Source organism: Chroicocephalus ridibundus, chromosome 14, assembly GCF_963924245.1.
Source record: "Chroicocephalus ridibundus chromosome 14, bChrRid1.1, whole genome shotgun sequence".
Lineage (NCBI taxonomy): Eukaryota > Metazoa > Chordata > Aves > Charadriiformes > Laridae > Chroicocephalus > Chroicocephalus ridibundus.
The window spans coordinates 15,344,852-15,358,683 of NC_086297.1; the positions used below are offsets into that span (position 1 = coordinate 15,344,852).

General features: G+C 44.1%; 1 protein-coding gene across 1 annotated transcript in view; it reads left to right on the top strand.

The window, feature by feature from the left end:
* The first annotated feature begins 294 nt into the window (after positions 1–294).
* Positions 295–13,832, top strand: part of LOC134523526 (myosin-13) — a 36,558-nt gene continuing 23,020 nt past the window's right edge. The window contains exons 1-17 of the mRNA XM_063352492.1: positions 295–498; positions 593–736; positions 830–986; positions 1,561–1,588; positions 1,679–1,790; positions 2,323–2,325; positions 4,567–4,659; positions 4,754–4,817; positions 4,907–5,005; positions 5,102–5,205; positions 5,431–5,569; positions 5,983–6,101; positions 6,201–6,350; positions 6,429–6,599; positions 9,315–9,624; positions 11,063–11,136; positions 12,760–12,847. Coding sequence (XP_063208562.1) covers positions 295–498; positions 593–736; positions 830–986; positions 1,561–1,588; positions 1,679–1,790; positions 2,323–2,325; positions 4,567–4,659; positions 4,754–4,817; positions 4,907–5,005; positions 5,102–5,205; positions 5,431–5,569; positions 5,983–6,101; positions 6,201–6,350; positions 6,429–6,599; positions 9,315–9,624; positions 11,063–11,136; positions 12,760–12,847 — 2,059 coding nt within the window. The remainder of the gene's footprint in view (positions 499–592; positions 737–829; positions 987–1,560; positions 1,589–1,678; positions 1,791–2,322; positions 2,326–4,566; positions 4,660–4,753; positions 4,818–4,906; positions 5,006–5,101; positions 5,206–5,430; positions 5,570–5,982; positions 6,102–6,200; positions 6,351–6,428; positions 6,600–9,314; positions 9,625–11,062; positions 11,137–12,759; positions 12,848–13,832) is intronic.

Consider the following 13,832-nt stretch of genomic DNA (forward strand, 5'->3'; position numbering starts at 1 on the left):
TTCTAACTTGACATTCTCTCTGCCCTCACTTGGGCACGCAGACATCCCATTAAAGGGGATCTCTTCAAAGACAATACACCTCTGTGTACAAAAGAAACTTTCTTTATTAGGACTTCTGCAGTGGATACTTAAAATTGAGGCAGAAGTTAAGTGCCTGTTGTTGATTAGTCCTCTTCTTGCTTTTAGCCATTGAGCATGACCACAGATAAATATAAATATGACCATGGATAAATATACATTACAAATGCACAGGCTCTCTGAAACTTTTCTGAATTCTCCAGAGCAACTCCAGCCATGAGTTCAGATGCAGAGATGGCAATCTTTGGAGAAGCTGCTCCCTATTTACGGAAGTCTGAGAAGGAGAGAATTGAAGCCCAGAATCGCCCATTTGATGCTAAGGCAGCCTGTTTCGTAGTGGATGAAAAGCAAATGTATGTGAAAGGTACCATACAGAGTAGAGAAGGTGGAAAAGTCACAGTTAAAAAACATGATGATACAGTAAGTGATACCAAATGTTACTCAATAATGATCACCTAGTTCAGGCAGTTCCTTGGCTTAGATTTATTCTCCTGTTCCCTTCTGGTTTTGTCAGACTGTGACTGTAAAGGATGATGAGGTCTTTCCCATGAATCCTCCCAAATTTGATAAAATCGAGGACATGGCCATGATGACCCACCTCCACGAACCCGCTGTGCTGTACAACCTCAAAGAGCGTTATGCAGCCTGGATGATCTACGTAAGTACCAGCAGCACTCTGCCTTTGGGTAGCTAGGAGGAACCGCTCTGCCAGGCTAAGTGGAAGCCAACGTGCCGTCTCCCTTCCTCGCAGACCTACTCGGGTCTCTTCTGCGTCACTGTCAACCCCTACAAGTGGCTGCCGGTGTACAACCCGGAGGTGGTGGCTGGCTACCGAGGCAAGAAGCGCCAGGAGGCCCCTCCACACATCTTCTCCATCTCTGACAATGCCTATCAGTCCATGCTGACTGGTGAGTCATTTGGCAAGAACGGGAAACCCTGACATATGCACGGTTGGCTGCTTGGTCAAGGAACTTGCCAGTTCAGGCATCTTAGCACTCTTCTACTTAGTGCCTGGGGGCAACAGGTCCCATAGTCCTATGGCACAACTGAAGATTAGGCAGCCTGTGGCATCTTAATGACCTTTGTGCTGGCAGAAAATGAGGAAAGGCAGTAGCTATCTGTATGGCTTTGTGCCCACTCCCCTAATAAAGAATTTAAAGAAACAGTAAGGAAGGAACACAGCAGAGAATCTGATTCTGATTAAACAATATTTAAGCCAAGATTTATACATAAAAGAAAACAAATAGTAAATGGAAAACCTTATGAAGAACCACCACTTGGAGTTAGATTTTTGGGCTGCTCCATCCCTCTGTGCACAAAATAACCCAAATGCAGACTAATGCAGAATTTACCTTATCTGGTTACAAAGTGATAAATACACTTATAGTATAATTCTTTCCCTTGAAGTCAGTTAGTTATGTCTGAGGAACAGAAGCCCTTCATATCTCATTTGATCAGCTCTTTCTGTGGCTTTGTTTTCAGATCGTAACAATCAGTCAATCCTTATCACGTGAGTATATTTTGGTATGTGTGACAAAGCTGGCAGAGAAGTAAAAATGTTTTCTGTTTCCTGTAAGAATTAATATTTTCATTTTAACAGTGGAGAATCCGGTGCAGGGAAGACTGTGAATACAAAGCGTGTCATCCAGTACTTTGCAACAATTGCAGTTACTGGTGAGAAGAAGAAAGACCAACAGCCCGGCAAAATGCAGGTATGTCATCGGCTCCCCCTTCTAGTGTTTGCCCGAGACTGCCTGCAGAGCAGAAACTATCAGTGCATATTTTTGAGTTGCAGGACTATCAAAAGGCAGAAAGTGTAGCACAATTGAGGAAACAGTCGGTTTGCACAATCCGAGCACACCTGTGCTCGTTCACCCCTGCCACCCAGCCTCCATCCCTCTGAACACTTCTACTTAAACATTTTCTTAATGTAGGAAAGGCTCAAGAGTCAGTTTCTCTCCAACGTCCATTTACACAGGGGAAGTCTTTGTCAGGGAGAAGATAACATAAGACAGCCATTTTTTCTGTGCTGTCTGACCATGTTTCTGTCTGTTCGTATTCCATGAGACCGGCCACTTCCACAGCACCTGAGCGGCTGCAAGTGCAAAGAGGGCAGTCAGTTCCCACTGGCACATGGTTGTGCCATTCCTATTCCTTGTTTCATTCCTATTGACAGGGGAAGTGCAGGAACTCTGAACTCCAGAACAGTTGCACTGAAGTTAAGAGTCATTTCAATTGCATCAGGTAGTAGTTTGCACGGGCTCGTTCTCTTGCTTGTGGTAAGGTAACAGCCCTGAGGGGCAGCACAAGAAAAGTGATAGATTTGGGACAGCTGGGATCACTTGCCCCACAGTTAGAAACAACCTCAGGAAGGATCCTTCCAGGGAAGAAAGCACGTGCTCTGATGCCTCTTTCTGCTAAGCAGCCCAGCTGCTGCAATCTGAGCCCACTGTGCATTCACAAGGCGTGGGCTTCATTCCCTAGCACAGAGCGAGCAACAAACATCCTTGTGGCACAACTGTGTTGGCACCAGCCTGCGAGATGGTATGTGCATCAAAGCGGGTGACACGTGTCGATGTGTTATTTGAGTACCCAAGGGCACAGCAGAATCTAAGGAGATTCCAAGGCTGAATATACTTTTCACACTCAGGGGCAGGTGTCTGTGATTGATGGGTTGTTATGGCCAAGGCAAGTTCATCACAAGCACTCTCCATCAGCACCACTTCAGAATCTGCTGGGCTCAGCTTTCACCAGCTGCTCACTATGCTGCGACTGATCTCAGAAAAACCCTGAGACAGCTGAGAAATGTACTGACCATGTCAGACATAAGGAAAATCACCTAGCTCTGATGGGCAACAACCTGTTCTGCCCTCTTCTGAGTTTATTCACAGAATACTCTGGTTTTTTAGTATTCACAATCTCTGTAACAGTAGTATGTGCTTCTTCATAAGAACATCAAATAAAACACTCAGGTTATAGTTCTGTCTAGTCTAGCATCTTACCTCAGATGCAGGCTGAAATCAGGTGCCAGGAAAGAGTATATGAATAAGGGAAGCATGTCACCGCATTTCCCCGGAATACTGTCTCAGCCTCCAGCATTTTGTCACCAAGCCTGTAGACAGGACTCCACAATGAACTTGTGTAAAGAATTGCCATGTCTTCTTCCATGTTGTTCGTCATGCACGATGCTCCCTTGTGAGTTCCCTGGTCACAGCTCTGCACTAAAGAGAGATTTGGTGTTGGTATAGTCAGCTGCATTGACACACACATTTCTTCTCTTCTCTTAAACTAGGAAGTTCCTTTAGAAATCTGAAAGATACATGTGAGAGGGCATTACTCCAGGGATTTGGGATTTTTTTTTTTACCTTTAAAAAAAAAAATAGAGCTTCATATGCTACTGTGTTGCCTTAATTTTATAGGGTCCACCTTCAGTGTAGACTAATAAACGCTAATTTAAACCCATTGTGCCATCTGCAGACAGTGTTGGGAATTGCGCTCCCTCTCCATTGCAAGATGTTAAAGGCTGCACCGAGCACCACGTACATACAAAGATGCAGCAATTTGAGCTGTGCCGACAGTCTTCCATGTGGATAAAAACTGATTATTTTTTTCCCCATTCTTTACTTTCCATCTCTGTCTTGGAAACGATCCCTGGCAAGCATGCCCTCGGTACGTAGGGATCAATCATAGCTTTGCTAGAAGCCTCGAGAAAAGCTTTGCTATGTCATTCCAAAAGAGCACACCGTGACTTGGCTTCCTGGACCATGGTGCACAGAAAAGGAGAGATATAATGTCACAGAAGCTTCGTTCCTCCCATATTTTTGCAGTTAACAACAGTGATAAAATACAATATTGAAACTTTACCTGTTGATCGTTCCTTCTGCAGTCATGCAGCAAAAAGCTCAAACAGTTTCTGTTCTCTGCCTTTTTAAGTTTGTTATTTGAGTCTCAGGCTTTGTCCATGTACCACCCTTCTTTTCAAAGCATGTCTGGAGATGTATTTCTGCGTTCTGAAAGGCTGCTGGTTGTTTGAATGCCACTGCAAAACTTTATGTTCTCCCTTGCTTCCTACTAAAGGCTGTACATCTCTCTGTGTACCCTGGGCTCAAGTAACCTCCAGAAAAAATCCCATTATTTTCACATTTTCCTTAGCTGTCATGACCTTTGTGAATGGGAATGTAGAAGCACCTCTCACACAGATTTCAAACTCCCTGAGCTCCACTGTAGTGACTCTGTATAAGATACCCAATATTATGATGGCAGGTACAAGAAGGAAACAAAATACAGATTTGCCTTTCAGCACACTCCCATTTGAAACCAATGGCAATGTTAATGAGTAATAATTGATGAGTGCTTAAAAACTCTCCTAAATTTTAGTTTTAAATCACATACGAAGTGCAAAAATGATCTGTTTGTAATATCTCCTTTGCAATATTTGTTGTTAACCATGAGTAAAGTTTGATTAGAAGCTTTTACTCCTGTAACTAGGGAACTCTGGAGGATCAGATCATCCAGGCCAACCCGCTGCTGGAGGCCTTTGGCAATGCCAAGACTGTGAGGAATGACAACTCCTCACGCTTTGTGAGTTCATTTCAGATTTGTTGGAATGCAGACAGATAATACACTCTCATTCATTGATCGCTATAACCAATAGTTGATCTTTGCTGCTTGACAGGGAAAATTCATCCGGATTCACTTCGGAACAACTGGCAAGCTGGCCTCTGCAGATATCGAAACCTGTGAGTTGGAGCAAATCAATGCATGCAGACTTTCTGCATTTATGATCTCAAGTTTACCAGGAGACAAATGGCATCTTTCTTTTGGTTAGATCTTCTGGAGAAATCCAGAGTGACTTTCCAGCTGGCCAGTGAAAGGAGCTATCATATTTTTTACCAGATAATGTCAAACAAGAAGCCGGAGCTCATTGGTGAGTGCCAGCAGTCCTGGGCTTGGCTCTGCAAGCGGTTTTTCTTTCTGTTGTGACCTGCCCCAGTGCCACCAAAGGTGCTCTGTATACCTGCAGATCTCCTCCTCATCTCCACCAACCCCTATGACTTCCCCTACGTGAGCCAAGGAGAAGTCACTGTTGCCAGTATCGATGACAGCGAGGAGCTGCTGGCGACTGATGTGAGTGCAGCTGAGCGGCCGCGGGCACCCCACCATCGGGCCGGGGACAGCCGGGAGCCCCATCAAGCACAGGGCCAGCCAGAGCTCCAGACGCTGGGTGTGGGCAGGGAGGCGGGGAGGCAGGGGGAGACACCCCACCATCCTGTTGCAGCACACCTGCCTGTCAACAGCACCTTGTGCTTCAGCCCTCGTGCTTCTCTGACCTTTCCCGGTTTGCCTCTGCAGAGCGCTGTGGACATCCTGGGCTTCAGCCCTGATGAGAAGGTGGGGATGTACAAGCTGACAGGGGCTGTCATGCACTATGGGAACATGAAATTCAAGCAGAAGCAGCGGGAGGAGCAGGCGGAGCCGGACAGCACAGAAGGTAGTGTTGGCTGCAGAGTTTGTTTGTGAACCGCACTAGGAGATAACCTAGCAGCCCCATCCCATAAAGTGCCCAACACTTTGACAATGATTTTCCCTTCCAGAAAATAAATGTTTTAAGTTCTTTGCAAGTTCTTCAAACTCAATCATGTAATTTATACTCTGCAAGGAAAGAGACAGACACAAAGATGAAGCACTGCTGCAGCCCTTCAAGCATGCAACAGGAGTGTGCTGCAGCTCAGGCATTGTCTGTGTTGGGGGGAAAACATTCTCCATGGCCTGGAGAGGAGCTTCCCTTGATGACAGGTGCATTTGAGTAGCACCAAAAGTACGCTCCCTGTAGCACAAACATCCTAGAGCACCAGGAAACCGTTCTTTGTTTCTTTTGAACTCATTTGCTGTTTCTGATCCTAGTGGCTGACAAAGCTGGCTACCTGATGGGTCTGAATTCTGCCGATTTGCTCAAGGCTTTATGCTATCCCAGGGTGAAAGTTGGGAATGAATATGTAACTAAAGGACAAAATGTCCAACAGGTACCTAGACAGCTGATCAGCTTTCATTTTGTTCAGACATTTCTTTCAACTTTGAAGGTAACTCAGCTTTCATTACTTCCACGGCTGTGTTTCTTACAGGTATACAATTCAGTAGGTGCATTAGCTAAATCAGTCTATGAGAAGATGTTCCTGTGGATGGTTACTCGAATCAACCAACAGCTGGATACGAAGCAACCCAGACAGCATTTCATTGGTGTCCTGGACATTGCTGGCTTTGAAATTTTTGATGTGAGCTACAGTAGGTATGCTTGCCCATCGATAACTTTTCCAAACTAACTAGCATTTTTTTATATTTTAAATTTGCAGTTCAACAGCCTGGAGCAGCTGTGCATCAACTTCACCAACGAGAAACTGCAACAGTTCTTCAATCACCACATGTTCGTGCTGGAGCAGGAGGAGTACAAGAAGGAAGGGATTGAATGGGAGTTCATTGACTTTGGGATGGACCTGGCTGCCTGCATTGAGCTCATTGAGAAGGTAAAGGAAATCTTTTCATTTTAGGAGAGCACGTTTCTTTCATGATCATTTATTTTAGGCCAGTAACTCTTAGTAAATTGGCACATTACTGCTGAATGACCCTCTCACATAAGAAGAGACAGTTTATAAAATTGAAACTTTTTGAATGGCTGCCTCTTCACAAACAATGATTTCCTGAACATGGCTGGGGTGGAAGAGAAAAGGAGTACACAATGTTCATTTTGTGTCTTTAACAAGACTGCCTTTAACAGTAAGGTGAACCTCAAGTCTTAATCCTTGCCTTAATAGATAGAATTAAGTCTTAGTTCTAGCAACACAAGTCCTTCTGGCCCCTCTGTTGCTGCCCACTGCAACTGCACTGGGGATCTGAAGGGGAATTAACCCCTCACTGCTACGTTACAAACCAACGTCCAGAGGTGGTGCACAGCTTACACACCATGTGCAAATCCAGTATGCACATACCCAAATAGCTTCCTCCTTGGGACCATACAGGTATCTGCTCCCAACACTGTCATTCATGCCTAGTGCCCAGTGACTCACTCAGTGTTCACTGCTTGATATTCATGCCCGTGGGTTATGCCTTCGCACACACAAGCCTCACCTTTCTTGCTAACCTCCCACACTTCCCACCACATAGCAGCATCTGCAGCCAGCGCTACCATTCACAGCTACTCCCTGTCGCATATTGCTATATTTAACAACCAAAATCCACACTAACTGTTCAGTGTCCGGGGATGAAAGGATTGAGTACACCCTCAGTAAGTTTGCAGATGACACCAAGCTAGGTGGGAGTGCTGATCTGCTTGAGGGTAGGAAAGCTCTACAGAGGGACCTGGACAGGCTGGATCGATGGGCCAAGGCCAACTGTATGAGGTTTAATAAGGCCAAGTGCCGGGTCCTTCATTTCGGTCACAACAACCCCAAGCAGCACTACAGGCTTGGGGAAGAGTGGCTGGAATAGCGTGGCCAGCAGGAGTAGGGAAGTGATGGTGCCTCTGTACTCAGCACTGGTGAGGCCTCACCTCGAGTGCTGTGTTCAGTTCTGGGCCCCTCTGTACAAGAGGGACATTGAGGTGCTGGAGCGTGTCCAGAGGAGAGATACCAGGCTGGTGAGGGGTCTGGAGACCAGGGCATATGAGGAGAGGCTGAGGGAGCTGGGCATGTTTAACTTGGAGAAGAGGAGGCTGAGGGGAGACCTCACTGCCCTCTACAACTCCCTGAAAGGAGGTTGGAGAGAGGTGGGTGTTGGGCTCTTCTCCCAGGTGAATAATGACAGGACCAGAGGAAATGGTCTGAAGTTGTGGCAGGGGAGGTTTAGATTAGATATTAGGAAGAATTACTTTACTGAAAGAGTGGTCAGGCACTGGAACAGCCTGCCCAGGGAGGGGGTTGAGTCACTATCCCTAGAGGTGTTTAAGAAACGTGTGGATTTGGCACTTCAGGGCGTGCTTTAGTGGCAGAGATTGTAGGGGTTTGGGTTTTTTTGGTGTGTGTATGGTTGGACTCGATGGTCTCAAAGGTCCTTTCCAACCATGAAGATTCTATGATTCTATGATTTTGTGTCCCATATATATGCAATACAGTGTAGTAGAGCCAGAGGAATCAGAACACCTATGCTGATCTAATACTGTAGTGTCTTTTGAAGCGACAGGAAAGAAGTATACATTTACAAAGTATGTTTTATTAGTGATTCTGTGAAATGTCTTTACAGTGCTTCCATTTTAAAAGAGCAATCTGGACAGCTAACTCAGATGTAGATTTTGTTTTATGGACACCTACAGTTAGGCAAGATGAGTGGTAACCCTCACACGGCAGCCACACCTAGAGGGCAAAATCTTCATTTAAAACACAGCATTCCTGCCCAACATCCACCTCCTGTGGTTGCTGCTGCTCTGGAGGATCCCTGATTCTAGCTCTGGCAGCTACCTAGGTGAAATCAGTTGTACGCATCTAATTAAATTAAATTATAAAAAGGTTCATACAAAGAAGAATCTCCTAGAATTCTCTCTAGGCCAATGAAATGCAGGTCACATCAGTGTCTCCAGCGAAATCAGAGGACATGTGCTTATCTGCACTGTCAGAAGATACCTAATGTAGCTCAGATGAAAGCCCTGATGTCATTGAGAATGTGCCTACATCTATGTATTGAAATACTTCCAATTTTAAATACAATTTGGAGACAAATTAAAAGTCTATGGGTGTTCTAAAGTGCCAGATTATTGCCATTTACACTCCATAGAAGGTGAGGAAAATATGATCCATCATACATATTCACTGGAGACAGAACAGGACTTCTTAAATATTAGTTACCTGTGCACGTTCCTGAGGAGTTAAGTTCACGTTGACAATTGCAACCTTGCTTGTAACAGACATACACAACAGCATCAGTCCTGCAAACAGGATGCTGAAACCTACTTCCTAACGATGCATGATAAAGATGATTGAAACAGTTGATTGTAATGTGTACGGTTAGCCTTTCATTCAAAGATGCATGTAAACAGTACTGTCACGTTGGGTAGTTCATGGGTAGCAGCTTGAGCAACACAAGCTAATTATAGTTTGCCTGATTATTATAGTAACTCTCAACATATTAGGAGTTTGTGCAGTACAAATTACAGTCACTGAAACAAGCCACAAACCATATTCAAGGTGACATTTTATTTACTTTTCCTCTCCCCGACACTTACCTTCTTCATGTATTCGTACTTCTCCCAGCCCATGGGCATCTTCTCCATCCTGGAAGAAGAGTGCATGTTCCCCAAGGCAACTGACACCTCTTTCAAGAACAAGCTCTACGACCAGCACCTGGGCAAGTCCAACAACTTCCAGAAGCCCAAGCCTGTCAAAGGCAAGGCTGAGGCCCACTTCTCCCTGGTGCACTACGCTGGCACAGTGGACTACAATATCTCTGGCTGGCTTGACAAGAACAAGGATCCCTTGAATGAAACTGTTGTGGGGCTGTACCAGAAATCATCCCTGAAGCTGCTGTCCTTCCTTTTCTCTAACTATGCTGGTGCAGAAACAAGTAAGTGCTTTTTCAGTGATGATCTATAAGGCAAGAATCAACTACAGCCTACTTCTGCTTGTCCTCTCTGTGGTATAGTCTCGACTCTCTATCATCCCCTAATGTGACCATGTTCTTTTGTGCACCCAGATATGCCGAAACTAAGATACAAACATGCAGAACTGCTGAAAACACCACATTCATGTGGTGCAGCAAAGTAAAACTCAGCAAGTTCAAAACAAAGTGACAGGAGGCATATGTTTCCTGACTTGCTGTGTTCTGAATTATGTGCACGCTTATTCATCCTCTAGACAGCTCGTGCAAGCACTTTATAGCCTTTGGGGACAGAGTTTTGTTTCTTGAGGTGAACTGGAAGAACTAAAAGGAGACCATGGAACTACTTCTTACCCAGCTGAGCAGTCCTGGTGTTGCAAGGGAAAATGAGAGAGAGAGAATATAACTTAGAAGTCCTCTAAGGGCATCAGAGAACAATCCAATCTCTTGCTCTTTTTGGTGGCTGAAGACCATCAAGTTGGATCATCAATAGGTCTGCCTTAACAAAAAAGGCCACATTTCTACAAAAAAAAAACCATATTCTGGCAGCCTGGATGTTGAGCAAAAAAAAAGAGGCAGTATACAGTAGTAGTCACCTCAGCCATCTGGCATATGGACAGCGGGGTTTGATGCTCAAGAGAGTACTGCATGGGGACTTTCTTGCAGTTCAGTTTGGCTGACAAAGCCATGTGTTTGTGCAAGTGCCTAGGAAATACTGTGGATGAGTCCGCTGTGGTCCTTGCAGGTACCATCAACATAGGGAAGGTGAGAAGAAAAGGTTGTGGGCATAACTTTTGGATAAGGTGTAAAGTTTGGAGCACAAAGACTCCATTTAAGTTTCAATTTAATTGGCTTCAACAGTGCAGCAAATATTAAAAGGCACTGAGCTGCCTGGACTTGTACTCCTGAGACTATAATTTGCTTCCTGCCTTGGGGCTGCCATAACTCAGAATAGATCCCTATTCCTTACCTGGAACATTGGATTAGGAGATTTTTCAAAAGAAGACTTCACTGCACTGATAAACAAATGTCCACTGCTGAGCTACATTCTTGTGGCCTTTCACATAAGTAAAAATAAAAAATGGGGCTACGTCTGTAAGTAAAAGCAATGTGACTAGTAGCACAGAGTACGCTGTTATGAAACTTATGTCAGACCATAGTGTTCCATACCACCAGAGCCATATACGTTATGATACAACTTAAATCATGCATCTGAGACCAAATACACCATATATTGATCAACAGCCAGCTAGCAGCCATTCACTAAACCTCCCATGCAGCAGTGGGTCAGTATTTAAAATTTAAAAATAATTATTTTATTGCCCCATGACCAAATAAAGGAAGGTGAGGCCTACCAAACATACTGCTTACTCTAACTGTTCACCTCCCACCCACTTCTTCCAAGGTGACAGCGGTGGTGGCAAGAAAGGTGCTAAGAAGAAGGGGGGCTCTTTCCAGACGGTGTCTGCTGTGTTCAGGGTATGTGAATTTTCTTTTAAATGAGCCATGCTTCCACAAAAATGATCTGAGGGCTTGAACACCTCTCCTATGAAGAAGAGCTGAGAGAGTTGGGGTTGTTCAGCCTGGGAAAAAGAAGGCTAATGGGACACTTTATTGCAGCCTTTCAATATGTAAAGGGGGCATATCAAAAAGACAGAGAAAGACTTTTTTACCAGGGCCTTTAGTGACAGGGTGTTGCGTGAAAAGGGGCAAAGCAGTTTTGGCAGAAAATAAACCCCCTGGCATTCTAACACTCCTCACCGAGGCAGGAGGCCAGGTGCAGCTGGGTTTAAATTCTGAGTGATGCCCAATTCACCACTATCAGTCCAGTCACGTTTAATATGTATTAAACTGTTACGATTTGGATACACTAATAGTGGACCGCACCTTCAGTCTAGTCGTGCTCATGAACTAGCACGGCCACTCTCCAGTTTTTGGTCGCGTTCAGTGAGAAACCAAAACGACCAGCTACTTAAACAGTGCAGTTTATTTAAACAACAGATATATAGGTTCTTAACATTGCTGGTGATATACTGCCTGCAAAGCACGTGCAAATAAAGATATTATTAAATATACAAAACATGTGACAAAGTTATAAACAATACAGCCTGGCTATAAATGTAGGAGAGAGATTCTCTAGAGAGATTTCTAAGTTCCCCAAGGAAACACTCGGTATAATCTAAGTCTTACCCAAAGGAGTCCCTATGGGGGACCCATCGGCTGGTCCCGGAAGTCAGTGATGGAGTTCTCCTCAACTTGTTCGCGATGGTGTCTTCCCTGATATCCCCTCTCTCTCGGGCTATTTTTATACTATTTTTTATCTTCAAGTGGAGTTTGAGTCACTTTAGTCATAAATACTTTTATTATGAGTGGTCACACCTTGGAGGCAGGTAGCCTCTGGGATGGAGGTGTGTTTTGGTACATTATGATGAGCAAAGTTCACACAAAGGACAGCATTTCATCAAAATTTGACAAAATGTTGGCTCAGGGTAACGAGTAGGCAGCTTATCAGTTCCATGGTACCATCTCGTTCCCATATCTGCTATTCATCACAAGGCAAGGCCATGGAACGATAACATTTCGTTCCATCCCTCGTGTAGCTTCGCAAGCAACCTTGTACAGGGAACTGCAGATGTTGCATCCTTCGCATGCCAGCTCCGGCTGTTTTCTACCTCAGAAGGGTCTTGATTTTATACTTTTCCTTAATGTGTGAACAATGCTGTGCTTTTGTATTCTTGGCCAATTTAGTAATTATTCCACACAGGGTAAGGGGCAATGGTTTTAAACTGAAAGAGGGTGGGTTTAGATTGGACATAAGGAAGAAATATTTTTATTATGAGGGTGGTGAGACACTGGAACAGGTTGCACAGAGAAGTTGTGCAGGCCCCATCATTGGAGTGTTCAAGGTCAAGTTAGACAGAGCTCGGAGCAACCAGATCTAGTGAAAGATGTCCCTGCCCATAGCAAAGGTGTTGTACTTGATCATCTTCAAAGGCCCCTTCCAATGCAAACCATTCTGTGATTCTATAACCCCTTGACATTTGAATAAAATGCAAAAGTTTTGTAGCTCAAAGCTCAAAACCATGGTTTGTTCTATCACAGGAAAATCTAAACAAGTTGATGACTAATCTGAGAAGTACCCATCCTCACTTTGTGCGTTGCCTGATTCCTAATGAGACCAAGACACCTGGTAAGTCCATCATTATATTCTGAAGACATATAAGACTGATGGGAATTGGCTTGCTTAGCTTCCACACCAAAGCAGCTCCCATTGCACGTGAAGTTCTTGTGGGGGTTGGCCTGCAGGACAGTGCCCAAGTAAACCTTGTATCGTTTACCATGACTGTAAAATTTTGAGCATTATATGGTCTACAACACTTACCCATCTTTGCTTTATGTATGTACAGAGCTGAAGATGATAAAGATGGAATTGATTGCAGCTGATAAAACTGTCTGTTGTTGGCAAGAGCATTAACAAATCCCTAACAAATCTTAGTTTTATGTACCACTGTGTCATTCAGAACTGTTGGGTTCAGTCCAAGACCGCTTACCAATTTCTCAATATTCAGTGTTAGGATCTGATTCACTGAGCTGGAGGACTGTCAAAGAAATTGTATATCATTTGTAGAATTCCATGTACAAGCTGCTGGGTGCGGCTATCAGTTTGAAAGCATTTTGATATAAAGTTAGTTTTTTTCCTTTATTTAATTAAATATTGAACTCTCACAAAGAGTTTAGTCTCTGAGAACAGTTAATTTTGTGAGTATTTTCATGTGACCATTAAATTAAACTACTTGAGGAAAGACTTGCCTGTATGGTTTTTAGGAGTCTAATCATTATGAGGTCTGATACTGGTAGAATGATAAGGTTGATACCGGTAGAATGTAGTGGATGCAGAAGGAGTGCCAGGAAGCAGGAGCTTAGCATCTGTTTAATCTGCTCAGGAAACAAAAGACCAATTTCAGAACATTTCTTACCTCTCTTTTTTACGTCTCTCTGGTGAACCCTGAAGACCACAAGCAGGATTTAAGCAATGACATTCATATTTCAGCTATTCATCTAAACTCCTTTTATATTCAGTGGAGAGAAGCTGGCATTTTAAGGTATGACTCATCTGGGCCATTTTATGCATCTATCTTAGGATGAGATGAATCACATCCTAGAAGAAACTGTTT